Here is a 22,472-nt window from a genome sequence, read left to right as displayed (position 1 = left end):
CATGTTTTTCAACCAACCGGCATCATTTTCGAACTCATCCAAGATATTATAGGGATGAATCTTCTGACTAAGTTTCATGAAGATTGGACAATAAATGTGGCCTCTAGAGTGTGAACAAGATTTTACTATAGCCTTATATAGCCATATAATGAAAAATGCCCTGCCCCTTGGCAGCCATGTTTTTCAAGCAAAGGTTACCATTTTTGAACTCATCCAAGATACCATTTGGACAAATCTTCTGAGCAAGTTTCATGAAGATCGGAAAATAAATGTGGCCTCTAGAGTGTTAACAAGGTTTTACTATAGCCATATAAGGAAAAATGCCACGCCCCCTGGTGGCCATGTTTTTCAACCAACCGGCATCATTTTCGAACTCGTCCAAGATATTATTGGGATTAATCTTCTGACCAAGTTTCATGAAGATCAGACAATAAATGTGGCCTCTAGAGTGTTAACAAGATTTTACTATAGCCATATATAGCCATATAAGGAAAAATGCCCCGTCCCTTGGCAGCCATGTTTTTCAAGCAAACGTAACCATTTTCGAACTCATCCAAGATATCATTGAGACCAATCTTCTGACCAAATTTCATGAAGATTGGACAATAAATGAGCCCTCTAGATAGTTAACAAGGCAAATGTTGACGCCGCACAACGGACGACGGATAAAAGGCGATCACAAAAGCTCATCATGAGCACAACTTGTTCAGGTGAGCTAAAAACACTTTAGGCCTTAACTGAGTTTCTGGTGAGAAAAGATTAACTTTAAACAAAATACAATGTACTCCATAAACGCAGAAAGGGTTGTCCCAGATGAGCCAATGGTGGACTGCACAGGCTAATCTGGGACAACACTGAACATGCATTAAGCCCAGTTTTCCCAGAACAAGGTTTATATCAATATTACAAGGCTATAATATGCAACCATCATAACACCAGAACAGCCAGAAGTTACTCGAAGTCTGTTCAGGCTTTAAGCTGTTTGCTGCTCATCAGTATGTTAGGGTTGGAAATGAAGCATTTAAAACTTAAAAATCTGAAGAAAGCTATTTCATTCATAAAGTGGATTTTGTAAGCACGAGGTGATTGAGGTGAGGTTCAAGGGGAGGAAAATTCTGTTGACTGATAACAGACATTTAAATTAGCACTTTCTTTAACTTCATTACAAGATTTATTTATGGAAACCTTTTTAACTTAACATTTAATATATAAGATAAGCCAAGTTAATATTAATAATTGAGATCAAAAACAATATTTGCTCCGATCCATGTGAACAATGACTGCAAGCTTGCGGTTGAGTTCAATGTCTTTACCTTGGAAATATGGTCAACACTATTATGATGACACTTTACCACGGGCTACATAGTTCAAGATTTTCTTTACATGGAATACACTGCATTACCAGGACAGTCGATCTTCCGTAGTCATTTGGAAATTGGTATAGCTTTCTGCTTTATATCAACTGCTGTTTCTATTCCCATCAGAAGTTGTTTTTCAATAATTTGTCAATCTCTGAGATTTTGTGAGATTCGTTCCTTCAATAATTTTCACTTTCACTTCAGAGTGTCACCATTTGCACACCAATAAGAAAATAATTACCAGACAAATTTTAAAGACCAACTTTTATTGGAAGATTGGGAAACGACAGCCAATTACATCGCTCTTATAAAAAATGCTTAGGTAGAACCTACCAGTGTAATATGTGGCTTTCGCAGGCCGCAGATATTTCGGGCCGTTTATAAAATACGCCCCCAGAATCTGTCATACCCCCTCCTCCATTTTTTTAAACGAATTTCCACGAATCACAGAAACGACCCCCAGATACCGGATATGTGGAAATTTGCAGAAAAATCACACCACTGTGTAATGGAATAAAACGCGTCCCAGACTGTATATGAGAGGTAAGGGTTAAATAAATATGTATATTACTTGGCCACTTCATCTGGCTTAATGATGGCGTTATGATAGCCTTTCTTTTGCTCAGCTTTGATGGATTCAAACATGTCGTCGGTGCAGGAAAAGTGGACCAACAGATCAACCACCAGTATCAGCACCTCCTGGAAAGGAATCCACAGGGTAAGGGGCCATATTTACCAGTTTATTCTTAGTTTAAATTCTATTTAAATCGCATTATAAACCATTTATTTATGAAATTACACCCACACTATAAATTTAGATGGTTATACACTTGTAAACACAAAACAAGTTTAGTAAGAAAGTGATTTTTTATTGACATGTTATCATTCGTTGTTTTTGTCTTTTTTTTTAATTCGTTTTCTTTCAACTGCCAGCATCAGCACCTTTTGGCAACCTCTGGGTCAGGGGCCGTGTTGAACAGACTAGTCTTAGTTTAAAACCTCTTTGAACCTCTGGGAAAACCAGGCTTTATGCATGTGCGCATTCCTTAATAGCCTATGCGGTCTGCAAAGGTGAATTAGGGACAACAGGTAGAAAGTTTACATGTATTAAAAACAGCTTGAAATTTGAATTGCACAAAAGCAAAATCAAAACCATTGGATTTGCTAAATCCTTGAAGAGTAAACTTGTCTGTATTCAACAATTATCTAGTATTCTTGATATTTTATTATAAAAAGTACCAGCTTAAGAAAAACACCCCAATTTTGTGATCCTCACAAGAACCACTTCTTTTGCAAGGAATTATTAAAACCAGGACCTTCCTAAGGGAGACAATTTTTGTTGTCACAGAAGATCTCAAATCAATCAATGAATGGTATCTCTGTCTATCGCACATGAAAATTAAAAACGCAAAAACGCATTTGAGCCGTGCACTGTGAAAAGGAGGTTTAATGCATGTGCATAAAGTGTCGTCCAAAATTAGCCTGCGCAGTCCACACAGGCTAATCAGGAGAAACACTTTCCGCCTAAACTGGATTTTTGCTAAGAAGAGACTTTCTTTTACCAGAAAATATTATAAAAGCCGAAAGTGTTGTCCCTGATTAGCGTGTGCGGACTGCACAGGCTAATCTGGGACTACATTGTACGCACATGCATTTAACACTTTTTTAACAGAGCACGACCCATTTATAATAACATATACTGATTAATATTCAAAGTTGAAAGATGACATGATATGAGATCACCATTTATCACCTTGAGTTTGTTGTCAAAGCCATCAACCGCTAGAATCAGACCAGTCTGTGTGCTGTCTGAAGTAGTGGTAATCCTAGAGAATACAAGAAACATGTCAGGGACTTTGAAGGCTCATTTTATAGCCTTCATTATGTCATTCATACACTCATTTCCCAAAGCCTAAGTCCAAAATTTCCAAACTGATGTCTATACTTTTACATGTTTTGAAATAAGAGAATGTCAGTGTAGATTTTATACTGTTGTCTCTATATGACCAAAATCATATTTCCAAGATTGGGAAAAGGCTTTTCTTCTTCTTAAACCACACAGTTGAATGACAATACAGGTCATATTACTTATAACAAAATCATTTTTTATGCCTAACAACTGAAAGTGGGAGCCTACTCTAAGAGAACGAGGCTTAATGTATGTGCATTAAGTGTCATCCCTGATTAGCCTGTGCAGTTCGCAGAGACTTATCAGGGACCACACTTTACACACATGCATTTAACTCTTTCAGTGCTGGAACCGAATTTTGAAGACCTTTGCAAACAGTTTGGATCCAGATGAGACGCCACAGAACGTGGCGTCTCATCAGGATCCAAACTGTTTGCTATTTTGATAGTATTCTTTGAAAAAAAATCAAAGAAAATGCTAATTTTAGAAATTCAGCAGACAATATTTTAGCAGACGACAAATTTCCCAGCATGCAAAGGGTTAAACCCAGTTCCCCAGAGCAAGGCTCATGATAAAAAACCTACTCATATCCAGCCAGGAGGGCGGGGTATGTGGGCTCTGATATGTTCTGGTACAGTATCGCCACAAACAGGTTGAACAACGCCAGGCTGGAAGGGTAACAGAAGATAAACAAGAAACCGTCAGGTGATGCACCCCAAAGGTTTTTTGTCACAATATTGCACTATATATTCAGATAAAAGGAAACGTCTTGAGAGCACATTAGTTGGGGGGACAAGAATTTTTTCATAGAAAATTTCAAAGGGCCATAACTCTGTGAAAAATCATCCGACCAGAACCCGCTGATAATATGCACATCTCCTCTTGGTAGTGAAGCTTCCCATAAAGTTCCATTGAATTCCGGTCATTAGTTGCTGAGATATAGCCCGGACAAAAATTGTGCACGGACAGACACACGGACGGACAGACGAAGCGGCAACTATATGCTCCCCCCAAAATTAATTTTGGGGAAGCATAAAAACATGTGCCTCTTTTGGGGGAAAACCGGGCTTAATTACGTGACATTCCGGATAAGATGTGCAGTACACACAGGCTAATCAGGGTCAACATTTTCGTCTATAACTGAATTTTTACTTTATTGGAAGTCTCTACTAAACACAATTTAAGTCAAGGCAGAAAGTGTCATCCCTTATTAGAAAGTGCAGACTGTACAGGCTAATCTGTGAAGACCCTTTAAGCTCTCATGCATCAAACAACCTTTTTGCAGGGCGCAGCACATTTAGATTTATTGTCTTTTAGTTATTAAATCATTACATGGTGAAATTTAATGGTTTTAAGCATGGTATAACATTAATTTCTCAAAGGACTTTGAAACCAGAGGGCAAATAATAAAGGGGAAATAACAATATACTGTATGTTATTTTTGTATCATTATAATTATGCCATTACAATAATTTGAAACCTAAATAGTAAGCATAATTGATTTAAAAAAAGATTGTCAATAAACTGTGGCTAGCACAATCATTGATCAAATATAACTGTTCTTAAATAAAAACAAACAAGAATATCTTGTCAATCTATGTGTTAATAACCACCTAAAAAAATCTATTATTAGCCTCGGTGACCTTGATCCCAGTGACCTCAAACCTCATCAAAAGTGAGAGGTCCATGCAAGGTACCTACATGCCAAATATGAAAGAGATCAGTAAAGTATTGAAGGTGCTATGAGAAACTGTTACAAAAGCGTGACGGAAAATATATTATTAGCCTCAGTGACATTGACCCCAGTGACCTCAAACCTCATCAAAAGGTAGAGGTCCATGCAAGGTACCTACATGCCAAATATGAAAGAGATCGGTAAAGTAACAAAAGCATGACGGAAAATCTATTATTAGCCACGCTGACCTTGACCCCAGTGACCTTAAACCTCATCAAAAGGTAGAGGTCCATGCAAGGTTACTACATGCCAAATATGAAAGAGATCGGTAAAGTATTGAAGGTGCTATGAGAAACAGTAACAAAAGTGTGACGGAAAAATCTATTATTAGCCTCTGTGACCTTGACCCCAGTGACCTCAAACCTCATCAAAAGGTAGAGGTCCATGCAAGGTACATACATGCCAAATATGAAAGAGATCGGTTAAGTATTGAAGGTGCTATGAGAAACTGTAACAAAAGCGTGACAGAAAAATCTATTATTAGCCTCTGTGACCTTGACCCCAGTGAACTCAAATCTCATCAAAAGGTAGAGGTCCATGCAAGGTACATACATGCCAAAAATGAAAGAGATAGGTAAAGTATTGAGGGTGCTATGAGAAACTGTAACAAAAGTGTAAAGGAAAAATCTAATATTAGCCTTGGTGACCTTGACCTTGACCCTGTGACCTCAAACCTCATCAAAAGGTAGAGGTCCATGCAAGGTACCTACATGCCAAATATGAAAGAGATCGGTAAAGTATTGAAGGTGCTATGAGAAACTGTAACAAAAGTGTGACATAAAAATCTATTATTAGCCTCGGTGACCTTGACCCCTGTGACCTCAAATCTCATCAAAAGGTAGAGGTCCATGCAAGGTACGTACATGCCAAAAATGAAAGAGATCGGTAAAGTATTGAGGGTGCTATGAGAAACTGTAACAAAAGTGTGATGGAAAAATCTATATTAGCCTTGGTGACCTTGACATTGACCCCATTGACCTCAAACCTCATCAAAAGGTAGAGGTCCATGCAAGGTACCTACATGCCAAATATGAAAGAGATTGGTAAAAAATTGCAGGTGCTATGAGAAACTGTAACAAAAGTGTGACGGAAAAATCTATTATTAGCCTCGGTGACATTGACCCCAGTGACCTCAAACCTCATCAAAAGGTAGAGGTCCATGCAAGGAACCTACATGCCAAATATGAAAGAGATTGGTAAAGTATTGAAGGCGCTATGAGAAACAGTAACAAAAGTGTGATGGAAGTATGGAAGTAAGGACAAACTGGCAACTATATGCTCCGCCGAAATTTTATTTCGGGGAGCATAATAAGCAACATGCCAACAATTTTAATTAATGTCAAAACAAGAATCTCTGATTTTGTCAAGGGAATAAACAGGTAAAAGATGTAATTACTACCTTTTGGGGCTTTCATACACCATGGGACTTTTTAGATGGTATTTTACATATCCTGAAAAATAAGAAACATATATAAATGTAAATTCTCACCAGACATATATATAACTACTTTTAAGAAGACATAAGGCATCACGCGGACATGACTGAAATCAGAAAAAGCATGTGTCGCCACATGCGTATGTAATATTTATTATACGGTGGAAAGACAACACAATAGTGGTATAACTCAAATATTAGCAATAATTCCTTACTTTAAATTCACATTCAACCTTTTTTTGACCTTGAAAAAGCTAATTCAATGTACAATGCAGCAAGAGGTATAAGACCACACAACTTTGCATCATACATGAATCAGTATGTAAAGTGCCATGAAATGTTATCTTGTAGAGAACTTATCAAGCAATAACTAATTACTACAACATGTCAATATATTTCATTACCTTTTGGCACATTAAATTTAGTGTCCTTTTTATAGAAAAGTTTGGCCTGAGAAAGAGAGTTGATCAGCACAGGGAACTGGGTCAGGTCTGCGGGTGGTACTTCTTTCAAGTCAAAGTCCGAACCTGTAACACAATAAAAGGCTTCGCAATCAACCTTCACTTATCATGTATTTAAAAGAAATCCTTATACTGGAAATGATCATATTCAACTTCATATGACCGGCATCATGCCAAAATTAGATCTTATGCCATATGCAGCCAGCTTTGCTTAAAACCTGCCTGCATAATAGCAAAGTGTGGTAAGGAGCTACTCTGTCCACTTATGAGACCACCAAACATTGAAAGACTGGGAGCAGGGTAGCTCCTGACTCGACTGCATGAGTGCGCAGGCTGGTCTACAGCTACGTTAGCCACATATGGCATAAGTACTATTTTCGCATGATGCCATTGATCATTAAACAATTGTGGAAAAAGCAAAATAACTAAGCATCAACAATAATTATAAGTTTCATTAAATGATTCAACTTAATTCAGTTAGTTGTACCCTAACATGTTCTCTATTTTAGGAACATAAAGATCACATGTGTCTATTAGTTCGAGATAAAAAATCAGTAGCAACTTACTTATAAAGCTGTTTGGCTTTGGCAAGTAAAGCTCTCCATTGGAAATGCCACCTGGAAATAGACACAATACTTAAGGTAATACATTTCTTTTCTTCTTTTTTTGTTGTTCACAGATTTTTTTCTAAGATTAATGCTGAAATAAAAAGCAATCAAAATTGTGTTTGCAAGCATTTTACATCATTATTTCTAACATTTATTAATTTAATTCTTAAAGTAAGATAACAAACAAAACCACATAATGTCAATTTAACAGAAATATATCATAAATATAAAAGTTCCATAATCTAAAAAAGATAAAACTAATAATTAGGTGCAATATTATATGGTGACACATGTTCCTGTATATTAACCAAATGTGTCCATAAATTGTCTCCCTTTGAAAATGTTTTACTTCCCTTTAATAATTCAAACATTTAATATGTAAATTACTACTAATAAGACACATTTAAATGTAAATTTAATGCCTTTTAATAAAATAATATGACCTTTTAAAATTCCATGAATGATTTTCTCTTTTAATAGTTTTGAAGAAATAAATACCTTCAGAACAACATGTCCAGTTGACAATTTCAAAGATATATTCTTTCTAGTTTCTCTAGACGAGGTGGCAATAGCTGCCTCAAAACACGAATCATATAAACCAAACAAAAGGAATAATATTTGTCTAATGATAATGTAAAGTAGATCTGTTCAGGGCAACACTGCCTAGGGGGCTTGATTTTATCAATCTTTAAACAATTTGAATTTACATATGGAAGATGATATTGTTTGCTATGTGGTTGGTTAAGTTTGTGTTGTAAGTGATTTGCTACATAATTCAATTTAAAACATTTGACCAAAAAATATACAGACATGCCAAATTTCGACTCCAGAGAATTATTTGAACAATCATTGTAGAGGACAACTATCTGATATCATTTATTACATATCAAAGAATTATCATATAAACGATGATACTATTAATTGTTACATGAATGATGCTTTATATATGTCTATATCATTCACAAGACCTTACAGGCATGAACAGTTTTACCACCAGGTCATAATCTAAACAAATTTTGTTAAAGACTATTATGTAATGTGTAGAACAAATCAATCTATTATTCTCCTTTGTTATGTAGTATTCAATCACTTTTGTGGGAATTCTGTCCAATTTTCAGTGTCCATTCACCCATTAGCTGATGCAATAGTTCTGATGCAAGATTCTTAATGGCCATTCATGAGCAATGTGTTGAACTGACCAGGCTTGAAATAGCCAATACCATCAAAGAGTGGTAAAGAGGTGTATTCCAACCTGATGAGTTGCCATAGTGTTCATTTGAATAGAACATTTTGAATTATTGAATTATGAAATATAATTGAAATAAATTAAATATCCTTTTCATTTTATATTCCATGATTTGTTTATTGTATTGGCACATGTCTTTCCGTCGTTTTACTATATTTGCTAACACCTACAATCAAATGGCAAAAGACATCATGGACTTCATTCAACCATTCCCCCATCCCAATCAACACCACACCACTACAAATGTATCAACAAAATATCAAAGCTCTGTGATGTGATTTTTAGAAAAGTCTTTACGCATGACTGACGATGCACCACAGACACAAACGGCAGTTCCAAAGGCTCACACTGTGCATTTTTTAATATGAGCTGCCCTCTGAGTAAACAGGCTTTAATGCATGTGCGTTAAGTGTCGTACCAGATAAGCCTGTGCAGTCAGTACTTTCTTATCAGTGACAATACTTTCTGCTTTTATGGATTTGTTTGTTTACAGGAAGTCTCAATTAAACAAAAACCCAGTCTTGTTAGAAAGTGTTGTCCCTGCTTAGCCTGCGTGGACTGCACTGGCTAATCTGGGACGACACTTGAAGCACATGCTTTAACCCTTTGCATGCTGGGAAATTTGTCGTCTGCAAAAATGTTGTCTGCTGAATTTCTAAAATTAGCATTTTCTTCGATTTGTTTTCAAATAATACTATCAGAATAGCAAACAGTTTGGATCCTGATGAGACGCCACGTTCTGTGGCGTCTCATCTAGATCCAAACTGTTTGCAAAGGCCTTCAAAATTCGGTTCCAGCACTGAAAGAGTTAAAGCCCATGTGCTTCCTAGAACAAGGCTCATATAATCTCCAACTATTCCAGATAGAGCAATTGACTACATGAAGGTTCTTGAGCTGTAAAAGAGAAATCAATACTGTATTTATTGAGAGAGTTTAAGAAACAAAATTATGCAATACACAGACAGACAAGCACAATGCTTAAAGCATTCAGCATTATAAAGGTATAAAGAGAAGATATCCATCAACCAATTAAGCATGAAATATGACAAGTTTGATTCCCACTATGGGAGCGTTCTTTAGATCTCCCCCATAGATACAACGTACTGGTTCTACCGAGGAAACTGACTTGAAAATGTTTCAATAAGCCTTACACTTTTGCTGCAATCGAGCTCAAATAAATAGGTTTGAACTTGAACTAAACTTTACCAAATATGACAAATAGTCACCAAGCAAAGCGCTCTAGACTGTTCCATACCTGTCCATTGTCTCTTCATGTCCATAGTGATATCTTCCATGCTGTAATTGGTACCAAACCAGTACTCAGTCTTGCTGCATTCGGACTCGGTGAAATTGCTCGAGAGTACTGTCACATTACAGTTGTCAACAGTGAGGTGCTCCATGCAGTCAATGATGACCTAAAATAACAGACATAAATCGGCATAATAAAGTGTGAAGTCTGCTTTCTATCCAGTGAAGTGGTAGGCAGGCTTACTCGAAACATTCAGGTCCCAATGCATCAAAATTCAGGTCCTATTGCGTAAATCTTCAGTTCCAAATGCATAAATCTTCAGTCCCTATGCATTAACATTCAGGTCCCAATGCATGTCTGAAGGAAGAGATTCACCATTGTTATAACATGGACATCCATCCAGTCTATTATTACACAATACTTCATCTTCATTTTAATTGAGTACATTGGTTATATTGAGTACATTGGTTATAATTCAACAAAACAAAATCCATAACATGTTCCCTCCTGTACTCATTTTCTGTCAATTAATTTATAGCTAAACACTGCTATAACCGTAAACCATTTTTTAGATTTAACAATAGATGTGTTTGTAAGAAACACAATGCCCCCTACTGCGCCTCTTTAAAATATTTTATATATTTTTTATTATATCCCTTTAAAAACAAGGGCTGTTTGTAAAACATGCATGCCCCCCATATGGGCTGTCAGTTGTAGTGGCAGCCATTGTGTGAATACGTTTTTTGGCACTGTGACCTTGACCTTTGACCTAGTGACCTGAAAATCACTAGGGGTCATCTGCGAGTCATGATCAATGTACCTATGAAGTTTCATGATCCTAGGCGTAAACTTTCTTGAGTTATCATCCGGAAACTATTTTATTGTGTCAAGTCACCGTGACCTTGACCTTTGACCTGAAAATCAATAGGGGTCATCTGCGAGTCATGATCAATGTACCTATGAAGTTTCATGATCCTAGGCGTAAGTGTTCTTGAGTTATCATCCGGAAACCATTTTTTTAAGTTGAGTCACCGTGACCTTGACATTTGACCTAGTGACCTGAAAATCAATAGGGGTCATCTGCGAGTCATGATCAATGTACCTATGAAGTTTCATGATCCTAGGCATAAGCATTCTTGAGCTATCATCCAGAAACCATTTTACTATTTCGGGTCACCGTGACCTTGACCTTTGACCTAGTGACCTGAAAATCAATAAGGGTCATCTGCGAGTCATGATCAATGTACCTATGAAGTTTCATGATCCTAGGCATAAGCATTCTTGAGCTATCATCCAGAAACCATTTTACTATTTCGGGTCACCGTGACCTTGACCTAGTGACCTGAAAATCAATAGGGGTCATCTGCCAGTCATGATCAATGTCCCTATTAAGTTTCATGATCCTAGGCATGAGATTTCTTGAGTTATCATCCGGAAACCATTTTACTATTTTGGGTCACCGTGACCTTGACCTTTGGCCTACTGACCTGAAAATCAATAGGGGTCATCTGCAAGCCATGATCAATGTACCTATGAAGCTTCATGATCCTAGGCATAAGCATTCTTGAGTTATCATCCGGAAACCATTTTACTATTTGGGTCACTGTGACCTTGACCTTTGACCAAGTGACCTCAAAATCAATAGGGGTCATCTGCGAGTCATGATCAATGTACCTATGAAGTTTCATGATCTAAGGATGAAGTTTCATGATCCAAGGCCTAAGCGTTCTTGAGTTATCATCCGGAAACCATCTAGTGTACGGACATACAGACTGACCGACATGAGCAAAACTATATACCCCCTCTTCTTCGAAGGGGGGAAAAAATATTACTTCCCTTGTGAAAATGATCTGTACCTGCCAAATGATATAAAATAGAAATTATCTCTCTTTAAAGCTTGTTACTTCCCTTGGATTTAGTTTTTTTAACCTTTGACCTTGAAGGATGACCCTGACCTTGACCTTCCGCCACTTAAAATTTGAAGCTCCATGAGATACACATGCATGTCAAATATCAAGTTGCTATCTTCAATATTGCAAAAGTTATGGCCAATTTTAAAGTTTTCGGACGGACAGACTGACTGACTGACAGACAGACAGACGGACAAACTGACTGACAGTTCAACTGCTATATGCCACCCTACCGGGGGCATAAAAACATTAGATAACTTTAAATAAGAATGTAGGTAAATGAGTTAGAAGCATATACATTACAAGAGGATCATGATGGCCTTAAAGCACCCATCTGAGTTCCTAGATATAATCAAGATTAACACCCTAAAAAAACGTTATAACAGAAAAATGCAAAAATGACACATTTATTGTCTCTTAACAACATTTCTAAGATTTGACCCCACTTGACACAAATTCTGACACAGTTTTATAAAGATTGAGGCAAATATGTGAGTTTCAGAGTGGTAATTTTTTTTTTCCAAGATATGATCAACCTTGTTTTTCACACAAAATAACACAGATTCCAACTTCATATTAGGAATATCAAGATTGAGAAAAAATAAATCCTCTAGAGCAGTAACAAGATTAAAGTTAATGACACAAACTGCAACATGGACTGAGTATTAGTTTGGCTATATATTTGCTATATATTGAGCATTACTTTGGCCATGCATTTGCTACATGTTGAGTATAACTTGGGTCATATACCGGTATTTGCTATATGTTGAGCATTACTTTGACCAAATATTTGCTATATATTGAGCATTACTTTGGCCATACATTTGCTACATGTTGAGTATTACTTTGGCCATACATTTGCTAAATGTTGAGTATTACTTTCGCCATATACTTGCAATATGTTGAGCATTACTTTGGCCATATATTTACTATATATTGAGCATTACTTTGGCCATACATTGGCTACATGTTGTGTATTACTTTGTCCATATATTTACTATATATTGAGCATTACTTTGGCCATATATTTGCTATATGTTGAGAATTACTTTGGCCATATATTTGCTATATGTTGAGCATTACTTTGATATACTTTGCAATTTGATATATATTGAGCATAACTTTGGCCATACATTTGCTACATGTTGAGTATAGCCATATGTTTGCTATCTGTTGAGCATTACTTTGGCCATATATTGGCTATATGTTGAGTATTAGTTTGGCCATATATTTGCTATATGTTGAGTATTACTTTGGCCATATATTGGCTATATGTTGAGTATTACTTTGGCCATACATTGCTATATGATGAGTATTACTTTGCAGGCCTTTTTCTGCCTATCTCACGGGTCCGATGCTGGGACCCATTCCCAATGCCAAAAATGTATATTTTTTCCAATTCTCAAAAAAAAAATCCAATTTCCGACTGAAATGACCGAAGCCGAAAAATGTGTTTTCCGGTAGGTAATGTGTTTTTAAATAACCGTGAGCCGTGTTTTAGCATGCCAATGGGAATACCCCGTAAAACGGAGTGTTCCATAATTCAATTTTAGCGACCTTGTTACTTCAGACAAATGGCGGCCAGTTGTGTTTATGCAATTCTTACAGGGATTTTTCTGCCTATTTTGGGAAAAGGAGTCTGACCAATTGGGAATTTTTTATCGACAAAGTTGGCCATTTTGGGAATTTTTGCTTTGATGAAACGGCTCATTTGGGAAAAAATTGTGAATTTATCATGCTTAAATAGTTCAGTGGTTTAACAAATAAATTTGTTTTTATTTGTTATTTTGTCTTCTTTATATAAACAGATGCAATATTGGGCATGTTCAACGTTTATTCAAGTACTGCAGTTTTGTTTTTCACTTACAGTTACTCTCTGAGATAAGAACTGTACAGACAAAACCTTATAGCAGAATTTTTTTTATAATTTCAGTTTGGGATAGGATCCGTTTGCTTTTGGAGTGCCTCCTTTTTCTGGAGGCGCAGACAGTGCTGAAAAAACCCTGTCTTAATACACATTTTCGGTCATTTTTGGTCAGAATTTGCTTTCAAATATTGAAGAGCTGGATTATTCAGAATTATCAGGTAATGTACCCGGTATACAACAAGTGATAATCATGTGTACCGGTATGTATTAATTATTGTAAATTGGTTGAGAATCGATATCGCTGGTCTGAGGTAGAAAAATGTGGGCTGGCTTTACTTTCAATGTTAATGTGTTTCAAAAAATGGTTGCCTTCAGACATTTGGCAACTTGAATTTTAAATAATAATATGTTGAACGCAGGTCCTTCGACTGTGAATATTCATAAAAACATCCTAAATGACATATCAAACCATGTTTTTTATTTGAACTTCCAGCATAACATTAACAAAGTCTGTATTTTTATCATACACATACTTACGCTAGCAATTCCCGGACAATGACTGTTGCATGGAAAAAAACATTTTAATACTTTTCTTAGCATTTAAGGGCAATACCTGTGTATGAAAACATTAGATTTAATAAGAACAAGAAATGTGTTTGTCAGAAACACTGTGTCCCCTTATGCGCCGCTTTGATTTATTTTAAAAAAAATTATCATTTGGCAGGTTCAGATAATTATCTCCCTTTAAAGCTTATTACTTCCCTTGGATTTGTTTTTTTTACCTTTGACCTTGAAGGATGACCTTGACCTTTCAACACTCAAAATATGCAGCTCCATGAGATACACATGCATGCCAAATATGAAGTTGTTATCTTCAATATTGCAAAAGTTATGGCAAAATGTTAAAGTTTGGGCAAACAAACCAACCAACCAACCAACCAACAGACAGGGCAAAAACAATATGTCCCCCACTATAGTTGTGGTAGGGAACATAAAAATTAAGAAAAATAATTTCCCCAATAATGCTTGTGTCGATGAAAATTCTTCCCAATTTGAAAGATTTAGCAACTCGAAAAATCCCAATTTTTGCTAGGTTCTTTTTCCCAAAATAGACAGAAAAAGGCCTGCTTTGGCTGTATATTTGCTATATGTTGAGTATTACTTTGGCCATATATTTGCTATATGTTGAGTATTACTTTGGCCATATATTTGCTATATGTTGAGTATTACTTTGGCCATATATTTGCAATATGTTGAGCATTACTTTGACCATATATTTGCTATATATATTGAGCAATACTTTGGCCATATATTTGCTACATCTTGAGGATTACTTTGGCCATATATTTGCTATATGTTGAGCATTACTTTGGCCATATACTGTTGTTTGCTATAAGTTGAGTATTACTTTAGCCATATATTTGCTATATGCCGAGTATTACTTTGGCCATATATTTGCTATATGCCGAGTATTACTTTGGTCATATATTTGCTACATGTTGAGTATTACTTTGTCCATATATTTGCTATATGTTGAGTATTACTTTGACCATATATTTGCTATATGCCGAGTATTACTTTGGCCGTATATTTGCTACATGTTGAGTATTACTTTGACCATATATATATGTTGAGTATTACTTTGGTCATATATTTGCAATATGTTGAGCATTACTTTGACCATATATTTGCTATATATTGAGCAATACTTTGGCCATATATTTGCTACATGTTGAGTATTACTTTGGCCATATATATGCTATATGTTGAGCATTTCTTTGGCCATATACCGTTGTTTGCTATATGCAGAGTATTACTTTGGCCATATATTTGCTATATGCCGAGTATTACTTTGGTCATATATTTGCTACATGTTAAGTATTACTTTGTCCTCATATTTGCTATATGTTGAGTATTACTTTGACCATATATTTGCTATATTTTGAGTATTACTTTGGCCATATATTTGCTATTATTATGTTAAATATTACTTTGACCATATTTTGGCTATATGTTCAGACATTAAAAAAAAGCACGAATAAGGTAATCATTAACACAAAAATGTACATAGGTGTAAAGGAATGGTGCTTGAATTACCTTAGGGTCAACCAATTTCATATTCGACTGTTGCAACAGCTTTATTAAGCTTTCCACAAGTGGGATGGACAATATATTCATGTAGGAATACACACATGAAAGACTTTATATTTACCTGAGGGTCATATTGGAAGAAAAGTTTATTTCCTGTGAGGAAATCCTGGGGTGGGTACAACTGCATGTTGTCAGCAACCTTCGAGACAATGTCTATTGGGTCACCCTATGAAAAGAAGAAACATGGAAAATACAATTGAGCATTTCTTTTGGGAAAACAGGTCTTAATGCATGTGCTTAAAGTGTCATCCCAGATTAACCTGTATAGTCTGCACAGGCTAATCAGGGATGACAATTTCCGCTTTTACTGTATTTTCGTTTATAGCAAGTCTTTCCTTAGGGAAAATCCTGTTTTGGCAGAAAGTGTCAACACTTAACCCTATTCCTCTCAGAAAAAAAGTGAAAATGTGCAAACAGCATAAAACCAGAACAGCCTGCAAGTATCTCGCAGTCTGTTCAGGTTGTATGCTGTTTGTTGCTCATCAGTATCTAAGGGTTGGAAATTAAGCCTTCAAAACTTAAATCTAGTAAGAAAGGTCTTAAATTAACAAGGGCTGTTTGTAAAACATGCATGCCCGCAATATGAGCTGTCAGTTGTAGTGGCAGCCATTGTGTGAATACGTTTTTTGTCACTGTGACCTTGACCTTTGACCTAGTGACCTGAAAATCAATAGGGGTCATCTGCTGGTCATGATCAATGTACCAATGAAGTTTCATAATCCTAGGCCTAATTATTCTTGAGTTATCATCAGGAAACCATTTTACTGTTTTGAATCACTGTGACCTTGACCTTTGACCTAGTGACCTGAAAATAAATAGGGGTCATCTGCCAGTCATGATCAATGTATGAAGTTTCATGATCCTAGGTGTAAGCATTCTTAAGTTATCATACGGAATTTATTTTTCTATTTCGAGTCACTGTGACCTTGACCTTTGACCTAGTGACCTGAAAACAAATTTTTTAAATAAAATTCATTTTAATTATTAAATACTTACCTGTTATCGTATGCTTATACTTTCCAAGGGGAAATAACTCATCCGGAATTTTAACTGGGAATCCGCTACCTCAATACCGTAATACAGGCCAGGTTAAACATAGTGCAATGCAACCTAGCCAAAAATCGGTAACCAACCCTCAATATTCTTTCAATATATATACAAAAATATTAATCGAATAGCGGGGTGGGAGGTGGGACTTACCGATAACAGGTAAGTATTTAATAATTAAAATGAATTTTATTTAAAAATTTTGTTTTAATGTCATAAATACTGACCTGTTATCGTATGCTGATTTTGCAGCTGCGGTGGGAAGGTTCGTATATATTTTCCCAACACAGTAGAACCCATAAACAGGGTTATCAGCTAATGATATCAAGTAATCTTCGTTAAAACGGTATTAATTATGACTTCTCGGACAGAGTAATATGTCTATGTCGTAAAAAAGACACTACCGTTAGTGAAACCACAACAAGCCCAAACGTATACAAATTGTATTGTTGGCACTTCAGAAAACGAAGATAAAAAGATGACAAGGTGGTCGGATTCCTCCAGTAAACAGCTTAGAGCACGTCAAAAAGTGGGGTGTGATTAATATGCCCACAAAACAGACAGAGCTCTTAATTCATGCGGTCAGATCCTAAAAAGGAATTAATCCTTAGATAGGATAAGATTAACTTTCCTTAGTCGAGGTCTAACCCCGAGAAATAGAAGCCGCAGACACATCTCCCCCCCCTTTTTTGGGGGAAATGAAGAGTGTCTTTGAGAACCTCGAATGGACTTCTGACTAACACTGCTGAGATAGAACTTCAAAGCCCTGATTGCCCAAAGAAGTTTATCCTCATCTTCATGACTACCAGTTTAAGAAAACTTGGAAACTTGAAGGTAGAAGCCATATAGAGGACTTGATATTAAGCAAGAAATCCTGGCTGACACAACAAAGTGAAAACGACAATAGATCCAACTGGAATTGGTCGTATTCAACAGAAAAAGCATGAATTTCACTTCTCCGTATGGTAAAAGCCATAATAAGAAGGAAAACCGTCTTAAAATTATATTGGAACTGTTAATAAGCCTGATGAAAAAGGTTCATAGGGAGCTCATTAAGCATCCCAACATGTTACACAAGTCAAAACCGCTTAAGAAGGTAAAGGAACGAAAAACATAGTGTTGACGTTCCATAGTTTGGATCAGTTCCAAAATAGGTAAGACAGCACAGAGTTGCGATGACTTACACAAAACAAGGTATACGAAAGCATAATCTCTATCCTTTGATGAAGAAAAGAACAAATTTCTTATCATCAAGAAAAAGATGAGAAAAACCTCTATGTATCTAGCAGAGTGATTAAGGTAATAACTATGCTCTCAATTACCCAGTAAAAAATGAATTTCCATAGAACCTTTATACAGTTCTGATGGAATTATCCTTGCACAAGTAACAAGGATTGAAACTCTAACAGAAAAACGTTTTTCTGTAGAGATAACTAAAAGTTATTAATGGCCAGACATGAAGTGGCACATGTTTGGATCAGTAAAAATATGTCTCAGTGAAATATGATATTTGACCTGTAAAGTAGTTTCCTGAAAATAATTGTACAGGAGACTTAAAAGGTCGTATAACCATAATCCCATGGTTCATTAAGTATTTTTCATGAAATTATGGCAAAAACTCAGTTATTGCAAAAACTCACCAAGAAGGCAAGATATTCCAGTTTATGTCAATGGACGAATGTATAACAATCGCACACCCTGCTGGATCGATTTCTGTGAACTGCATTGTTGACGTTGTTCAGCATACAGGTATACACTGCGATATACGATCGCATAACGCTAATAACTAGCGTTTGATGATAAACAACATTCTTTGATAGACTATGTACACCATGCAACTCGTCTGCAACTTCACTGCCGCGCATGCGCAATTACATTATTGAACCCAACGGAAAAATAATTCGAAAGAAAGAACTGCAGGACAAAATGTCCAACAGGGCTTTGAGACGAACTGGTATGAGAAAGACGATAGAGAAAATTTGTTGTTCTTGCAAAGAACGAATAAGTTCCTGATTTCCAGTTACAAGGAGTGAGAATATGATCACCTCCGTGTCTGTAAGTAAACCACGACCGATGTGTGATAGTTGAAACCATCACAAAGGAATCGTGAAAATGTGTTGTAAATGAAAAACAGCTAAAAAGAATTTTCGCTTTTCAAGATGTAGATGTGCAGGTGATATTTGTTAGGATACCACATAATTGAGAAAATCAAGATACGTTGTTCTATGTGATCGTCCATAACCTTATCTGCTCACATCTGTATAAGATGTAAGGAAGGTTGTGGTAGAATAAACTATATTCTTGCCAAGATAATCTTCTAGTTTAGACACCACTGAATAGTGGTAAATAATGACAAAAACATGGAAATCTGTGTCATTAAATAATCCCGAGATTAATACAATTATCTTAAAAATAAAGCTGAAACGGACGTAAGAAAAGACGTCTCAGCAGAAGGACCGGTGACCGAACCGGTAAATACCGACCGGTGACCGGAACCATTTGTCAAGGATGGGTGGGCAAAGAAACCACGGCAAGCCGAACTTTCCCACTCCAAACACACTTGAAAATTGGTAGAATAGGACAGTGTTTAACACTTATAAGTTTATGACCTATCTACAGAATATAGCCTCTTCTTGAACCAATAACAGGCGCCTTTAAAGTCCTGGATAATACAGGTCGCGAAGTCATCGATTTGCGAAGTACGGAAATATGATTGATAGTGGTACCTCCGGAATCGGAGGTGTGATGGCAGAAAAAGGTGAAAACCCTAGGGGTAACCTTAAGCGGGTCCACGCTTGCCGGTAGAATGCATGGAAGTCTTAAATTCTGACTTGATTAATCCATTTACTTCAAGACTTCTAACCGGGACGAATTCCAAAAGGAATAGGACCAGTTATAGGAAGACGGCCTGTTATGGCCAGAAGTGTAATAGAAGAATAACTTTAAGATGAGGTCCCTCCAGATCCTAGGATCTAAGATCTGAGTTCAATAGGTCCTAAGCCATCTACAAGACTGTAGCCGCTATGCGGTCAATCTGATAAGCAATCCTATGTATCAGAACTCTTGTTGATTCCATTAGCTTGAAAATATGCACTGCCGTAGGAGCAATAGAAAAGAAGAAGTTGATACAAATGTCGTCTTGCTAATCCTGCTAGCGTCATTAATGTGTCCCAACTGTTCCGTGACACTGACTGCAAAGTCTGTAGCCGACAGGTAAAGGCGGTTAAAACAATTCATCCTTTGGGTCTCGAACATAAAATTAATAGAGGTCAAATAGTAATGTTCGACCTCAATGCTAGTCTCCGAGCCCACTTCAGCCGATCTATCTGCAAGACCAGTAGTCTGCATGTAGCCGGTTGAGATAGAAGTACAAATAACAGATATAGCATGATTTGGAAACCGGTGCCAGTATAACATCAGTATTGAAAAACACAAAAAGTCATGTAGATTGTTGAATCCATAAAATATAGTATTCAATACAATCATAGCCAGGGGTATAAAACTATGTAATGTAGACGATACCCGTGATACTAAAAATTGACCGATGAAAACACAGTGGAATACCGGTAATTGGTGACCAAACCGGACCGGTCAATGACCGGTAACTGAAGCCCAGTGAACGGACCAGTCATAATATGACCGGTGACGTTACCAGTTAAAGACCGAAAAATGGTGGAATCCATATGGTCAGTTATCAATGTCAAGCACTGCTCGGAAAAGAAGATCATGCCAAAAAAAAATCCAATCCGATGGCGATGAGACATCACTTATTCTGACCGGTGATCAGTGATCGGTGATATGACCGATGAATGGTGACCGATGTCCGGTGATCGGGACCGGTATAATATAACTGCGTCAGAATGGAAATATCTGGTGCAGAAGAATGACCATCCACGAAGTCATCTGATAATGTTAACCGGAAAACAACGGTAGATTATCAGTATTAATAGGCATAAGTGTCCTTGTAGTCGTAGTGGAGAAAAGAACAGCTTATCCCGAAGCCTGAATGTTAAACGAACTAGTGTTCGCATACAACTACGGCTCGGTGACTGCAACATGTGTGGATGCCATAAGAAGAACCATCACACGTGGAATGGAGACATGATATTCCTAAAGGAATAAAATGGAGAACGTCGATATGACCAGTAGGTTCATTAACGCCTACGTGAGAAGTGGCGATATCCATATAACTTCGATGCCGAAATATTGTTCGGCTACGCTAGAAATATTGTCTTCTACAATATTGTCTCCGTGAGCATTGACATGATCGCTTACGAGCGTATCAACGCCGAGAACTGCTCAATGAAGGAGAGGTATGTTCGATAACTATCCAGTGGTGCTCAATGCAGTCCGCTGATGTCTACGTGAAGGTTGACGACGTCCTCATTTCCTGCCATGTCGAGATCTGGATCGGCCGAGATGTGGATCGGCTGCGATGAGACCGAGATCTTCTAGAATAACGTCTCCGTGAGTGACGACGTGATCGCTTACGAGAGTCGCGACGATGAGAACTGCTCGACGAAGAAGAGCGTGTCCGATGTCTAATCCTTGATGAAGACGATGTATTCAACGAAGAATAGGAGAATAATTCAATGAAGAAGACCGAGTTCTTCTTCTTGACCGGTGACTGGTGTTATCGGTGGCAGGCCTAACTGATGACTGTTGACCGGTGACCGGAGCGGTGATCAATGACCGGACCGGTGACCGGACCGGACCGTTGACATGACCGGACCGGTGACATGACCGGACCGGTGACATGACCGGTGACATGACCGGTGACCGGACCGGTGACATGACCGGTGACCGGACCGGTGACGTGACCGGACCGGTGATCAATGACCGGACCGGTGACATGACCGGACCGGTGACCGGACCGGTGACATGACCGGTGACCGGACCGGACCGGTGATCAATGACCGGACCGGTGACATGACCGGTGACCGGACCGGTGACATGACCGGTGACCGGACCGGTGACATGACCGGTGATCAATGACCGGACTGGACCGGTGACATGACCGGCCGGTCAGACGTCGATCAATGGTCCGTGATCAACGTCCCCTGTGGCGTACCGGTCATATAATGACCAGTGTTGTCACCGGATAATGACCGTATGGCGGATGCCAAATGGTCCGGCATTGGTCGATGTCCTTGACCAATGCCATCGGGCAAAGACCGGCTGACGGGTGTCGCCATATGGTCTGATGTTGACTGACTGTCTAAGAGACTTAGCATAGTACGGTCGCGATCGTGCCCGATACCCGGTGACTGATACTGCAACTATCATCCATGATCTGCGAAGTCACCGGGTTTTTATCCACTCTTGTTTCTGCGACCATCATGTAGTCGAATATATGAAAAACAAGAGCAAAGCATATTCAACCATAAACTGGTCACAGACCAGATTATCATACGGCACATAAAATCATTATTTGACCATAATGAAAATTATAATAATACTGACGTAGATCATAAATTAAACAAAAGTTTAATTCAA

General features: G+C 37.5%; 1 protein-coding gene across 2 annotated transcripts in view; it reads right to left on the bottom strand.

Annotated features, from left to right (window-relative positions):
• LOC127833411 (nardilysin-like) overlaps positions 1 to 22,472 on the bottom strand; it is a 119,846-nt gene that overhangs the window by 39,109 nt on the left and 58,265 nt on the right. For both annotated transcript variants that reach the window (XM_052358640.1, XM_052358639.1), the window contains exons 17-24: positions 15,991 to 16,095; positions 10,008 to 10,167; positions 7,465 to 7,515; positions 6,842 to 6,964; positions 6,402 to 6,453; positions 3,852 to 3,935; positions 3,112 to 3,184; positions 1,930 to 2,057 (exon numbers count right to left, since the gene is read on the bottom strand). In XM_052358640.1, the coding sequence (XP_052214600.1) occupies positions 1,930 to 2,057; positions 3,112 to 3,184; positions 3,852 to 3,935; positions 6,402 to 6,453; positions 6,842 to 6,964; positions 7,465 to 7,515; positions 10,008 to 10,167; positions 15,991 to 16,095 (776 nt within the window). The remainder of the gene's footprint in view (positions 1 to 1,929; positions 2,058 to 3,111; positions 3,185 to 3,851; positions 3,936 to 6,401; positions 6,454 to 6,841; positions 6,965 to 7,464; positions 7,516 to 10,007; positions 10,168 to 15,990; positions 16,096 to 22,472) is intronic.

This window comes from Dreissena polymorpha, chromosome 6, assembly GCF_020536995.1.
Source record: "Dreissena polymorpha isolate Duluth1 chromosome 6, UMN_Dpol_1.0, whole genome shotgun sequence".
NCBI classification, from domain to species: Eukaryota; Metazoa; Mollusca; class Bivalvia; order Myida; family Dreissenidae; genus Dreissena; species Dreissena polymorpha.
The sequence above is the reverse complement of the archived record's forward strand: the minus strand, read 5'-3'. Positions and strand labels throughout refer to the sequence as shown.